The sequence below is a fragment of the Rhinichthys klamathensis genome, unplaced genomic scaffold, assembly GCF_029890125.1.
Source record: "Rhinichthys klamathensis goyatoka isolate OS25496 unplaced genomic scaffold, OSU_Roscu_1.1 h1tg000048l_1, whole genome shotgun sequence".
In the NCBI taxonomy this organism is placed as follows: Eukaryota; Metazoa; Chordata; class Actinopteri; order Cypriniformes; family Leuciscidae; genus Rhinichthys; species Rhinichthys klamathensis.
In genome coordinates, this window is record NW_026606594.1 from 24,774 (window position 1) to 36,940 (window position 12,167).

Genomic DNA, 12,167 nt, shown 5'->3' on the forward strand with positions numbered 1-12,167 from the left:
TAATACTTATTTAGTAAGTAAGTTAGTTAGCTCTTGCCATGTATGTGTGGGAAAAGGACGCACCTGATGTTTTATTGACAAAATACATGCATATGCATATGAGGAAAGGTATTTTATGCTTGGCAGAAGTTCCAGCCATTAACAAGTGGCAGGGTTACAAATGTGTTTGCTTTTACAACGTGTTGCATTATTTTCCACTTAAAGAGGCATTTTCCCCATGCAGTGCTCAAAGGAGAAGAGTTTGGCTGTAGCTGTGAGTGTTTGTGGACCTTTAATGAAGTGACCATGGGGTTGACAGGTGCTATTATTGGGAACATTAAGTGAGATGAAGGGCTACTGGCTCCCTTGGACAAGATAATGATGTTTGTACTGGAAAGAAGAAAACCAGGAACTGTTTAAAGTTGCTTTGAGGAGAAAGTGAACAAGGTTTGGCATAGTGATATCTTCCAGATGTGTGCAATGGTGCAGTTTGGTTCATGCTGTAGATATCTCAAAGTGTCAACATAGACAACCATTTTGCATATGCCACTTGAAATGGTTGTCTATGTTAAGTAGGCAGAATGTTTGTAGTATATTCCAACATAGGCTCAAAACTGCTTTCCTCATATAAGCACCCATTCTCAATGAATTACCTCTAAGCCTTGGCTCCAAAAGGGAACCTTTCATTGTTGATTATGAACAACAAAGGGACGTTTTACCATTATGTAACCTTGTTTCGCACGCATCATCATCGTCCATTGATTTTTACGGTATTCAACACTCAGGAGAATATTCTGCGTAGATGCTTTAATTACTAAATGCTGGAGCAGGGGATTCTCTGTTGTCTGTGCACTTTAGTATGTCAGCTGCTCTGTGGGGATTCTCAAGGGAAACTAGACTAAATGAGTCTCTGTGCCGCTCATGAACATTCTGATGTACGAACCTTCAAACAAACACAATTAACTCAATTGGCAGCTACTGACACAGATTAATTCAGGTCACTTAATGAACCTGGTTGTCTGTTGTGTGGGTCTTCTGTCAAGAGCCCATAAATGGCAAACCTGTTATCTTCCTCCATGCTGGTATTTATCTGATATACAATTAGGAGGAACATTTTGCCAGTGTATTTTCTTAAATTATGAAATTTCATCAATGGGCCAATGAGAATGTGGTCTGAAAGAGTGGGTAGGGCTCGCACCTTATTAATTTCACCGTCTATGAGGTCTCAACATAAAGAGCATCTCCAAATGTCAGCTGTGTGCCAAGTCAACAATGATAATGTCATGCCATGTGAGAGGAAGGGACATTTGTCGTCTCGCTGGGTTCAAGTGTGTGTGGGTGTCCTGGCTGAGAGGAGCATTTAGGAGGCCCATCTTTCAATGGGACGAGGAGCAGCCAAGGGCCAGCGAGCACACAGGAAACTAGTTCTGACAGCCCAACTGCCTGTACTTCCTGTCAAAGCGCACAGTGGCGTCTCATCCTTGTAGAAACGACAAACACTCTCGCCCTTCTCCGCCGAGGGTTTAGTCTGAGAGTGATGTTTGATTTACACATACACAACTGTACACACAATAAAACCCTAGTCCCCATCCTCTTCCAATCTCCCCTGAGCCAAATGAGAGAATCACAGCCATATGTCAGCAGTCTGCGCTCCCATTCATGTGGCGGAACGCCGTGCCTCAGTATGAATGGAAAACTACCATGAAATCAATGGAGAAACTGCATTAAACTCAAGTGTCACACAGACTGACGGCTGGTGTGTTATGGGTAAACAGCGGTGAGCTGTGTTTGCTGCCGCCTCAGCCCTGATTCAGCAAAGTCTTGCTCATTGCTCAGTTACAATGTCATAAGATGATTCCCTTTCCTCGAGGTGTCTCTCTATCCCTGAGTACTGCAAACGCATTCTGTACGCTCTCTCTCTCTCTCTGCAGCCTGACATGTATTCGATTTTTTTGTGTGCAAATTATGTGATTTAAAACATTTCATTCTCCCCACTCATGACGTTCCAAACCTAAATGATTTTTTTTCTGTCAGATATTAAAATAAATTCACAACCAATTTGTCTATAATGAAAGTCATTGGGGTGCAATGTTATTTTGGACTCCTTTGACTTTGATACTTCATTGATTTTGATACTACATTTTAAAAGTTTTTGAGTGGTAGTTTAACTTGTCTCGCACTGTTGTGTATTAGTAATTAACAACATGTACTAACTATATAATTAGGGTTAGGGTTTGGTTTAGTCTTAGTTGCATGTAATTATGCATAATTGTCTGTTATTTATACACTAAGTACATGTAACATATATAACAAGGGCACTGTAAAATAAAGTGTAACTGCTTCTTTTGACTTACCAACCACTTAGAACACCATAGGAATGACAAACAAGCTCTAAATCTCTTAGCAACTGTATAGAAATACCATATAGACCAGCCACTCAGAAAACCCAATTTTACTCAAGCAAGCACAATCACATTTTCTTGAGAAAATGTAAAATTGTAGTCTGATTTTACGCTGTATTTGTGTTGTAAACCTGCTGTTTAACAACTTCCTGATTTTGTTTAGCTCTATCCCTTTTCCTTGATATTGTTTTTAGTTATTTTAACGAATTCCTCTAATAAGATATATAAAGGTTTACAGTCCCATACAGTCATATAACTCAATTTACAGCATTACACAACAGCCCTTAAGTGTTTCAGGGCCGTTAAGTATTCCATATGCTTACAGAGCCCCTCATTTTTATTAAATAATACATTTACATTCCTTTTCCACTCAGTCCTGTGATTCATAATCTAAACTTCATCTAAAAGCATTCAAATAAACACCAAATACGGTCTCTGGATCATCCGCAAGGCAGTGAACTCACAGACCCCTCTGGCTTATGCATGGCAGCCTTTCCCAGCAGCTGACTCCCCCTATTGGCCGAGTACTGTAACTGCAGGCTTCCAGTACCTGCGCAGTTATAGGCACTGCAGACTGTAGAGAGAGCCGAACGCTGCCGTTTATCAGCGGGACACTGAGGACGGGGACAACCTGGGCTCAGATACTCTTAAGAGGTACACACACTTCACTCGAGCTTAACTCTGCCAGGCTGAAACAACAGGGACTGTTGACTGCTTCTTAGAGTCAGGGACAAAGCCTGGGGATTTGTGTTTTTGTTTGATGGATGTGTGTGTCTGGACGCATGTATGTGTGCACTGGCAACCTACTTGCGAGGGGAGGAGGCTGCACTCATGAATGACGGCTGTATGAGTGTGTGTGTGTGTGTCCGTTTAATGCTGCGTGAATGCTGAGGGTGGCATAGTTGGGTTTTACAGCGGAGTGATGCATTAGCCAAACAAGCGCTTGCTCATTAATAGAGACAAAACCACAGTGTCAGAGCTGTTGGGATGAATTGAAAATAATGGGTCGTGGGAAAAGAAACCGTGACGCATGATAAATAGCTGTGAGTGAAGTCAAGGGGTGCTTGGGCACTAGATTAATGCTGTTCAGATGGGATCCAGCAAACATCTGGGGACTGAAGAGCACTGACTGACTGAGTTTTGGATGTGTTTGTGTTCATGTGAGCTTCTGCCGGTCTCACAGTGGGAAACATCAGCAAGTTCTCCCCCTGAAATAACGGGACGGGAAACTGTTTAACCTTGGCTCGATGTACTTCCCTCCATGAAACTATCAGATTGAAAGACTGCTTTACAACCAGTTTCCTTCTGCCATAACAGTCGCTTATTTACAGCTGCAGACCGGCCCATTTCCCCCTCCCTTGTGCCTGAGTGTTAATGGCAGCATTGATTAAAGCATTTACAGTGTGCTGGTGGTTATCGTGTGCATAGGAGATTCCAGCTTCTCCTCGATATATTGTACGTTGCCTATGTTGATAAAAATGTTAATGGTGGTTTTCAGATGAATCAATTGGTTTCTAAGAAAGTGAAATGACTGTGGTAATGGTCCTCTCAGGGAGATTTCATCTGTATCCACTTCTATCCTCATTAATAGGACGTAGGGAGACTCCTTTAGTCTTACTGTACCTGTCAGCTTTTTATTTGTAATTTTCAGTTCTTTTTGCTAATTTAAGCGCCAATCTAAAGCTGAAGTGTGTAATTTCTTTGACGTTAAAATATATACTCTTATCCCAGCTTAATATACAGAGACAACTGTGAGTAAACCAATTTCCCTGGAGAGTGAAAACACTGTCTCTGTGGTGTTTTCAAAACATTGCTTTGTTTGTTTTGCATCCTGACCAGCTCTGCACAGCAACATTAGCTCAGCCAATAGCGTTTGGGGAACGGCTGTTTGTCTGGCCAATGGTAGGAGTTTTGGGAAACCTGTTTGAGAACAGGTGGCTTAGAATTTAAGCAGCTTTTCAGCAATGTTTCACATGTATAATTTTGACAGATGTTAGCATAATTTCAACCCTAGGTTATGAACCCCAGCTTTAATAGTCCCAAAGCTACACTATATAGAGTGAAGGGTTCTGAGGGAAAAGGTAAAAGTATTGAACAATCAACAACTAAAAGTCAAGTTTTTTGGTTGTTATCTTGTTCCAGTTGGGCAATGCAGCCCAATCCTGTTCCTGGAGATCCTCACTACCTGTAGAGTTCAGATCCAACCCTGATTCAACACACGTGTCTGTATTTATCAAGTGCTCCTAAAGATCTCAATAAGCTGGATCAGTTGTGTTTGATCAGGGTTGGAGCTGAATTACAATTGGAATCAATAGAACAATTAGATATCCAGGGGCCGGTTGCACCAGCTTTGCATAAGTTACAACTTAGCCTAGATTTGACATAAATTTACCAAAAATAAAGTAAAGCTACAAGATACACTCATTCTCCCGCTTTTTCTCTCTCTCGTTTTGTTCTCTCATCTTGCTTTCTCATACCATGTCTCTCTCTGCTTTCTTTGTTGATCTTTGGGCGCTGGAGGCAATAAGAGGATGACAGAATGATTTTTCTTTCCTTCCTTTCAAAGGTCCAGATGGACAATTTCTGCCCTTCGAGCCCATGAACAACTGTGGCACTGTGGCACCCCTTATTCTCTCTGCCCTCCGTTAGGCAGAGAAAATGGGAACAGGGTTGTGCTGCAGAGAATCAGGGAATCTCTCTTATACTCCACTTTTTCTGACCTTTTAACCACTGCATCAATTTACCTCACCAACTCAGGTTAAGCCACAGATATCTGTCTTCCTCCTACATCCTGGACCACTAGGATGAACTAAAACATCAATATCATAGCCAAACCAAAGCAGAAATCACCTGGCTTACTACTGTAGATGCTGCGGAAATGTGTAAATTCTTTGCTGTTTTCTCTGCCATGACTAGAGGTGTTGGCATATGCGGTAAAGTAGCTCTTTGTTTACTCAACTCTCGGAGGTGACTGTGGTTTGGAGTGGTGAGCTTTTGCATTGTGTTGTGTTTAAGTAGGATGGTGAGTAAAGTGTTCTTCATCACCCTGTTCCCGTTAATGACTCCTCTTCATATGCTGAAACCACAACAGACGAAACCTTTGAACTGTGGCATCTTTGAGTGGAATGCTCCCTTTTGCCTGGCAAAGACAGAAATGTTTAATTGGTTACTGTGTTTGAGGTGGCGAGAGAGTGTGGCTGATGTTTTTTTTAAATTTCATGAGGCATTATAATATGGTCTAAAATGAAACGTGAATCTATGTGAATGAAAATTCCTTTGAAATTTTACTGGGTTCGTGGGAGTAAATGACTTTTACCACTTGAAATAGCTTTCAGTGCGTCATTCATAACTTAAACGTGAAGCATGGTGCAGATTATGGGGGTGTGGTGAGGTCTGACCACCCTAATTAAGGCTCAAACTGTCTAAAGGAAGCCAAAACAAAAGGTTTATAGCAACAGTACAGTAGGATGGTTGACCATTTTCTGCTAGGAACAAAATCAAATGGCACATTGAAAAAACAGATAAGATACAGAACCGCTGTTTGGTTGAGCTGAAAAAGTTAAACCTATTTGATAGTCACTGTAAAATTCACATACTGAAATGAAACATTACAGACAAAAGCCCCATACAGGCAACTCTATTAGTGAGAGGATGTGAGTTCTAAGAGTGTACCTTGCCACTGGAGTGCTTTCACTTAGGTAGGAAATGGAAAACCGCTTGCCTTTTGTGCAATGATATGTAATCCTAAGATCACAACAAAAGAGCAGAGCTCTAAGATTTGCGACATGAGTATTTTTAGGGGCCCTAGAACAGACCCCTGAGGAACACCATATCCAAGGAATCTTTTAGACATATTACTGAGTCACTAGGGGGTTGCATTTGCTCGAACAGACCCGGTATATTAAGCAATAAATAAGGACTTTCTATTTAGTGTTCCCTGTATGCTGTTTTAACTTATTTTAACTTTTTCTGTTTCACTACTGGGACTGTTCTGAAACTGTTATGTAAAAACGTTCATGAACCAGGACTTAATTTAAAAGACTTTAATGATGGTTTATGAGCTCAAGAAGATGTGATGACACCAGCCTTTAGAGAAGAATTAACATTTGGAAAAGTTAATTTGTTGTAAGTAGCTACCCGTTATCTGTGTAATCCACATCTGATTAAATGGATCAGCTGTGTCATAGTGTCATGCTAGGGCTGGATTTTATCCAGTAGAAAATCCAGATAAGCTGTTACAAATGCTGAAGCCTTATTGATAGTTTTGATTCATTTGAACTCAACTTGTCCATACTACAGATGGTTGTGTTTTTCTCTTTCTCTGTCTCTCATAGTATGTGGTTCAGGTCAGTGTTGAGTGAATCTTCCATGAATCAAACCACAAAAACGTTTTACCTGCTTAGGTCCTCTTGGATATAAATCTTCATTAATCTGTATTTTCTGTCTAGTCTTCTGTCCATCTTCTGTTACTTAACAAAAATAATTCTTATTCCCTATAGATCTACACTGATTGGGCGAACCATTATTTGGCCAAGTCCGGTTGTCCAAGGCTTATTAAGGACCTGACTCAGGACATACCCGATGGAGTTCTGCTGGCAGAAATCATCCAGATAATAGGTGAGAGCATGCACACACAGACACACAGTGCAGGCTAATAAATCTTCACAGCTCATTTGAGTGATACAATTATTTGTGTAAAACATAACTACTTACAGCGTTTCATTTTTAAGTTATTCTGCTCACGTTAAACTGGATTAGAAGCCGTAGAAAATCAGCAACATGAGAATTGGATTCTATTTCTGCACTATTAAAGCATGTGTCTCCCATGTGTTCACTTTAGTGAGCCCAGAGTGGTTTGCGTTGTGTGCATGTGTGTCAGTCTGTCTTTTTTATTTTTCCTTCTTTCTTCGCCCCCATCCCATTTTCCCCTCCTCTGGGCTGTCCTGAAACGTTATTATGAACCTCCAGCATACAATGGAAGATCTTATGTCACAAACTCGCAACCAACAGCTGATGAATTAACAACCGTTCATTTTCTCAGCATTTTCTCCCACACTGCGAACATACATATGCCCATTCAATCACAAATTCTCACAAACTGCAAAGGCAAACTTTCTTGCCTCATGACGGTAACCCGTGGATGGAAAGGCCAGAGGTTATGGTATGCTTTTTTTGCTGTGTACCAGTGTGCTGCAGAGGTTTAACCCAGCAATAACTCTTTTGCAGCTAATGAAAAGGTAGAAGATATTAACATCTGCCCCAAGACTCACTCTCAAATGGTAAGTGTCTTTTTCATCTATAATGCTTTAAAATACATTGCTTCATTGGTTAAATTAGTCCATTTGTGATTATGCAATGTAAATAGAGTAATAGCATGATGATTGTTCTCTCCATCATTGGTTTTCGTTTTATACAAAGTCCTGATATATTAAGGTTTTTTACATTAGCATCTGTAACTAATTCTTACAGAACTTTTGATCAGAAATTGAAAATACTTGAAATCTGTTTAGTAGACAAACATAAATTGTATCTACGTATAAGTTTAAACAATTAAATTAACTGAAACTAATAGTAAAGGAAACAAGTGTCCAGTATTACATGCAAACTTCTTTAGTAGTATTTACAAATCATGCTAGAATGCTTTTCATGAAGTTGGTTGAGATAATTCTTCACGTAATTCACATACTTTCCTTTATGTTATTATATAGTTGTGATAACACTGTTATATATTATATGCATGTGTATATATATATATATATATATTATATATATATAGACATAGCTATATATTATTATAAAATGTGTGAACGTATTTGTTACATATTTATTTATTTTTTGTCACAACAGTATTATATAGCTATTTTGTCATTGCATTTCTATGTTAAACAGCGCATGTCACTATAAAATAAACTAGTCTCTTGAAATTGCTTCTGTCACAAAATCATGAAGATCAATTATTATTTTGTTCCATTTGGTCGACCAAATGATAATGTTTTTGCTGAGGATTTTGCAAACTAATGATTCTTTGTTGTTATACATGTAAGTAAGATCCTCTATGCTTATGTTGTGTTTCTTCTGTGGCACATTGCAGTGATTAAACTCTTGCTAAGCCGTAATACAGTAAAGGCTTTAGTGGCTTCACAGGTCTTTTCTGCAGTAGAATGGACCGACCGGGCACTGGGCTATAACTCTCTGCATGTCAATGAGTATAGCAGAGAATGCTAGGATAGTTACTGTGGGCTTTTCCTTACAACTCCCATGTAGGTATGCTTGTCAGATTGGAAGAGCACAAAGACTGCAGTAAAATATTTAGTTTTAAGTTCAAGGCTGAGTGTTTTGGGGAGTTGTAGGAGGTTTCATTCAATGGCCATTGATCTTGCACCTGCGGCCAGCATGTGTGTGCACACGTATGTACTAGAGGTTTTACTCTGAGGAAGCATGCCTGTTTATAAAACTGTTTACAGGAAGTTGAGGTTATAGAGGAATCTGACATACACATACTGTATCACAGCCAAGCTTCACAAGAGTAACCTATCAGCACATTGTTGCAGATTACCGGGAGACTTGTCTGTGATTGCTAAGGTTTTTGTCAGTGTTTGATTGATAGGAACAGGTTATTGTGCTAAAACAGCATGCCTTGTTGATAAATGGGATGCTGGTGTACAGGGTTCTTAACTAGCTTAAATGAGTAGTGAATGATGAAAATGAAAATGTTGTTTTTAGTCAATTTGGCCACATGTCAGTAACATCAAACCTCATTGGTGCTTATCATAATGTTAAGTCATGTGAGATGCATACATTCAAAGTAACCAGAAGGCTGATTAAACCACTGGAGTTGGATTACTTTTACGATACATGTATGTCCTTTTTGAAGTTTACAACTTTTGCACACAATTGCCAGGTTTCTCCCAAAGTTTTTTTTCTTCATTCTGTCACCTGATGGAGTTTTGGTTCCTTGCCACTGTCACCTTTGGCTTTTGGCTTGCTTAGTTGGGGACACTTAATATTCAACAATATTATTGATCTTCCTGCATTGACCCCATTATATGAGAGCTGAACTGAGCTGGACGATGACATCACTGTTTTCTCCCGAGTGACTATATATATAAATGAACTAAATTAATAACTTTTTTACAACAAAAATGAACCATCACTGAACATCAGTGACACTATTTTCTTCAGCGTGGTTGAACGTCAAATTTGCGACAATATGATTTAGGGAAAAAGTTGTGACTAGCTAGTTGATTTCTTCAAGGATGCACCGTTTTATGGTAGTTATGCAGCGAGTATACTAGCATTTTTTGCCAGTTGACCATCAAAAATCCATGCTGGTTTAAGATGGTCTTTTCTGGGAGTTGTGTAGGATGGGGTCATTTATGTGTGTTAAATGAGAGGATAAGAAATATCCTGCCCTCAGCCTGGTTAACGTGTTCAGATATAAGTCAGGAAGCGAATCTATTGTGCCCCTTTTCCTGTATTTGTTACTGTGTGGCAGTTCATATTAAACAGTAAATCACGTCAAGCCTCATTGCTCAGGGAGTCGGCAATCTGCCATTGAGGAATAATCAATTATAACTATCATTCAGAAAGGAAATTCCTTATCGATTAGGATTAGATAGCCCTCCATGCATTTTCCGCTGTGAACCAATAAAACTTTACAACTTTGGCATTAGCAAAAAAAAAACCCGCTTGTTCATGTCCATTAAAAGCACCTGTTAAAAGTGACTCGGCTTCAGTTAAATGAGTGTACTGTTGGGTGCTTTCCCAGGCAATGAAGATGGTTGCTAAATTACATGCGTAATAAACTCTCTCTCATTGATCTGATTGGTCTCTCGGGGCTTAATTAAACTGGCATGAAGAGAGGCAGATAAATCGCCGCCTACAGGCTGTCTGTTCATTCACTGACCCTTATGGAAACGTTTGTCTTTTGAACCGCAATTGCACAAGAAGCTAAAAAGGTAGGACCCACTTTTCCCATAAGGAATGGCTACGATCCCAAGGCTGGTATTCGGATTAGTCTGGAATTCTGAACATGTTGGTAAACCAAATGAGCCCTCTCTGCCATTCGCAGCGTAGTCAGTGAGAGACAGCTATTTCGAGAGGTTATGCATTAGAATGGGAGTTCCCCTGTACACAAGCGTATCCCATTAGCTTGGCTTTCTTAGCAGATTCAGGGATTGCAACATTTGAAGACATCTCCGAAGCATGTGTACACAAATTATTTTGCACAAACAGATTAGAGGCAACATATTGGAAAATTCAAAATTTAAAATGTAATATGCAGTTTGCGATCTCATTTAGTATAAACATTAAGATCACTGAGGAGACTATTGGCTTAGTGGATGTTTTGTGGCTGACGGCTGCTTTATCAAATCCCTGTTTGCACCTCTTTCCTCTCCTATCAGGCATTGTTGGGACAAATTCAGTCTGACAGTGTTGTCTCGTCACTAAAACTGGAAACCACAGGAACTGTGCATGCAGAGCGCGCCTTTGAACACAACCAGATGCCCTCCAGCTCAGAAAAAGACAGAAAGAAATCCAAACAGTGCCATAAAAAGCCATTCAACTGAAAGAAAAGTGTCGCAATACTAATCTATATAATTCAAAATTTCAATAAACCACATTGCACTTCAAAAGGCTACAGATGACTAGGCACACAATTGGACTGCAATTCACAAAATGCACCACATAAACTTCAAATCTGTCTATACACATATTATGAGTTGCTGTCAGTGTCTCTTGCAGGTTTCATTTTGTGGGCGTCAGGAGAGGCTGACTGATTGGTTACCTCTCCAGGTCTTGTGGGAGGACCAGTGCAGTTAAGTGTGTTAGGGCTTGTAAAGTGGCTGCATCATCTGGGCTCCATCTGTTAGCTGACAGCTGAGAGATTCGCTCCTCGCTGCGGACACAGACATCAGCATATCCCTCTGATGGCACACCGCATTCACCTTTATATGATTAATACAGCATCTACCCAACTGGTCGTTAGAGAGACCTCAGATGCTCAGCAGGTTTACCCTTCTGGATGTCAGCTCGTCCACATGTCAGGATCAATGAACCCTTTATTGAGGATGGACTTTGGGTTCTTATAGAGTTTGTTTGGTTAGTTCGAAAATGAGTTCGTCAAGAGGATGGTCTGTGCGACTTAATCGAGTTAGTATTAGTGAGTTAGTTCCTCGAGAATAAGCTTTGGAACTTTATTGCGTTAGTTTGGTTAGTTAATACTGTAAGTTAGTTCATCAAAAGGATGGGCTTTTGTTGATTTTGTTAGTATCTCTTTGAATCCATCTTCTACCTTTGACACACGAGTTGTCTTCGCTGATGCGGAGAATGGCGGCGCCGGCGAATACACAAACCTGCGAGACATAGCCTGGTGAGCGTGAACGCGCATGACGTCACGCCCAGTCTCAAATTCGAGCCCGAATCCCTCTTATATATATTACTGTACAGGATTATAGAGGCAATCTCAGTGCGCAGAGAAGGGCTCATTCAGCCCAGCAGGCAGTTCTTTAAGCATGTATAGGATAGAAAAACAGGTATTTTTAACATGAAAAGTTGCGCAATGCACCTTTAAGATGGATTTTTTTTCTGCAGACTTGTTTTTTGTGTCTTACAGGTGGTGGTTAATATCAGGTCAACTCTCACTCTCTTTCTCTGCTTAGCCAGCTCAGAGGGGTTGAGAAGTTTGTTAATGACTAAATGCCTCTTGCACAGAATCATAGGACATTTCTCACCTTGTCTTTTCGTGTGTTTAACGCCACATAATGACACTCTACGTTCACATTT

The 12,167-nt window shown here is 40.1% G+C and overlaps 1 protein-coding gene across 11 annotated transcripts in view; it reads left to right on the forward strand.

The window, feature by feature from the left end:
• Nucleotides 1–2,948: 2,948 nt before the first annotated feature.
• The window catches only part of nav3 (neuron navigator 3), a 111,153-nt gene continuing 101,934 nt past the window's right edge, over nt 2,949–12,167 (forward strand). For 5 of the 11 annotated variants that reach the window (XM_056247431.1, XM_056247435.1, XM_056247433.1 and 2 more), the window contains exons 1-3: nt 2,954–3,035; nt 6,881–6,998; nt 7,608–7,660. In XM_056247431.1, the coding sequence (XP_056103406.1) occupies nt 7,658–7,660 (3 nt within the window). In that variant the 5' untranslated portion in view covers nt 2,954–3,035; nt 6,881–6,998; nt 7,608–7,657. Of the gene's footprint in view, nt 3,036–6,880; nt 6,999–7,607; nt 7,661–12,167 lie in introns of all 11 variants that reach the window. The other 6 variants (XM_056247437.1, XM_056247432.1, XM_056247434.1 and 3 more) reach the window with 2 other exon arrangements.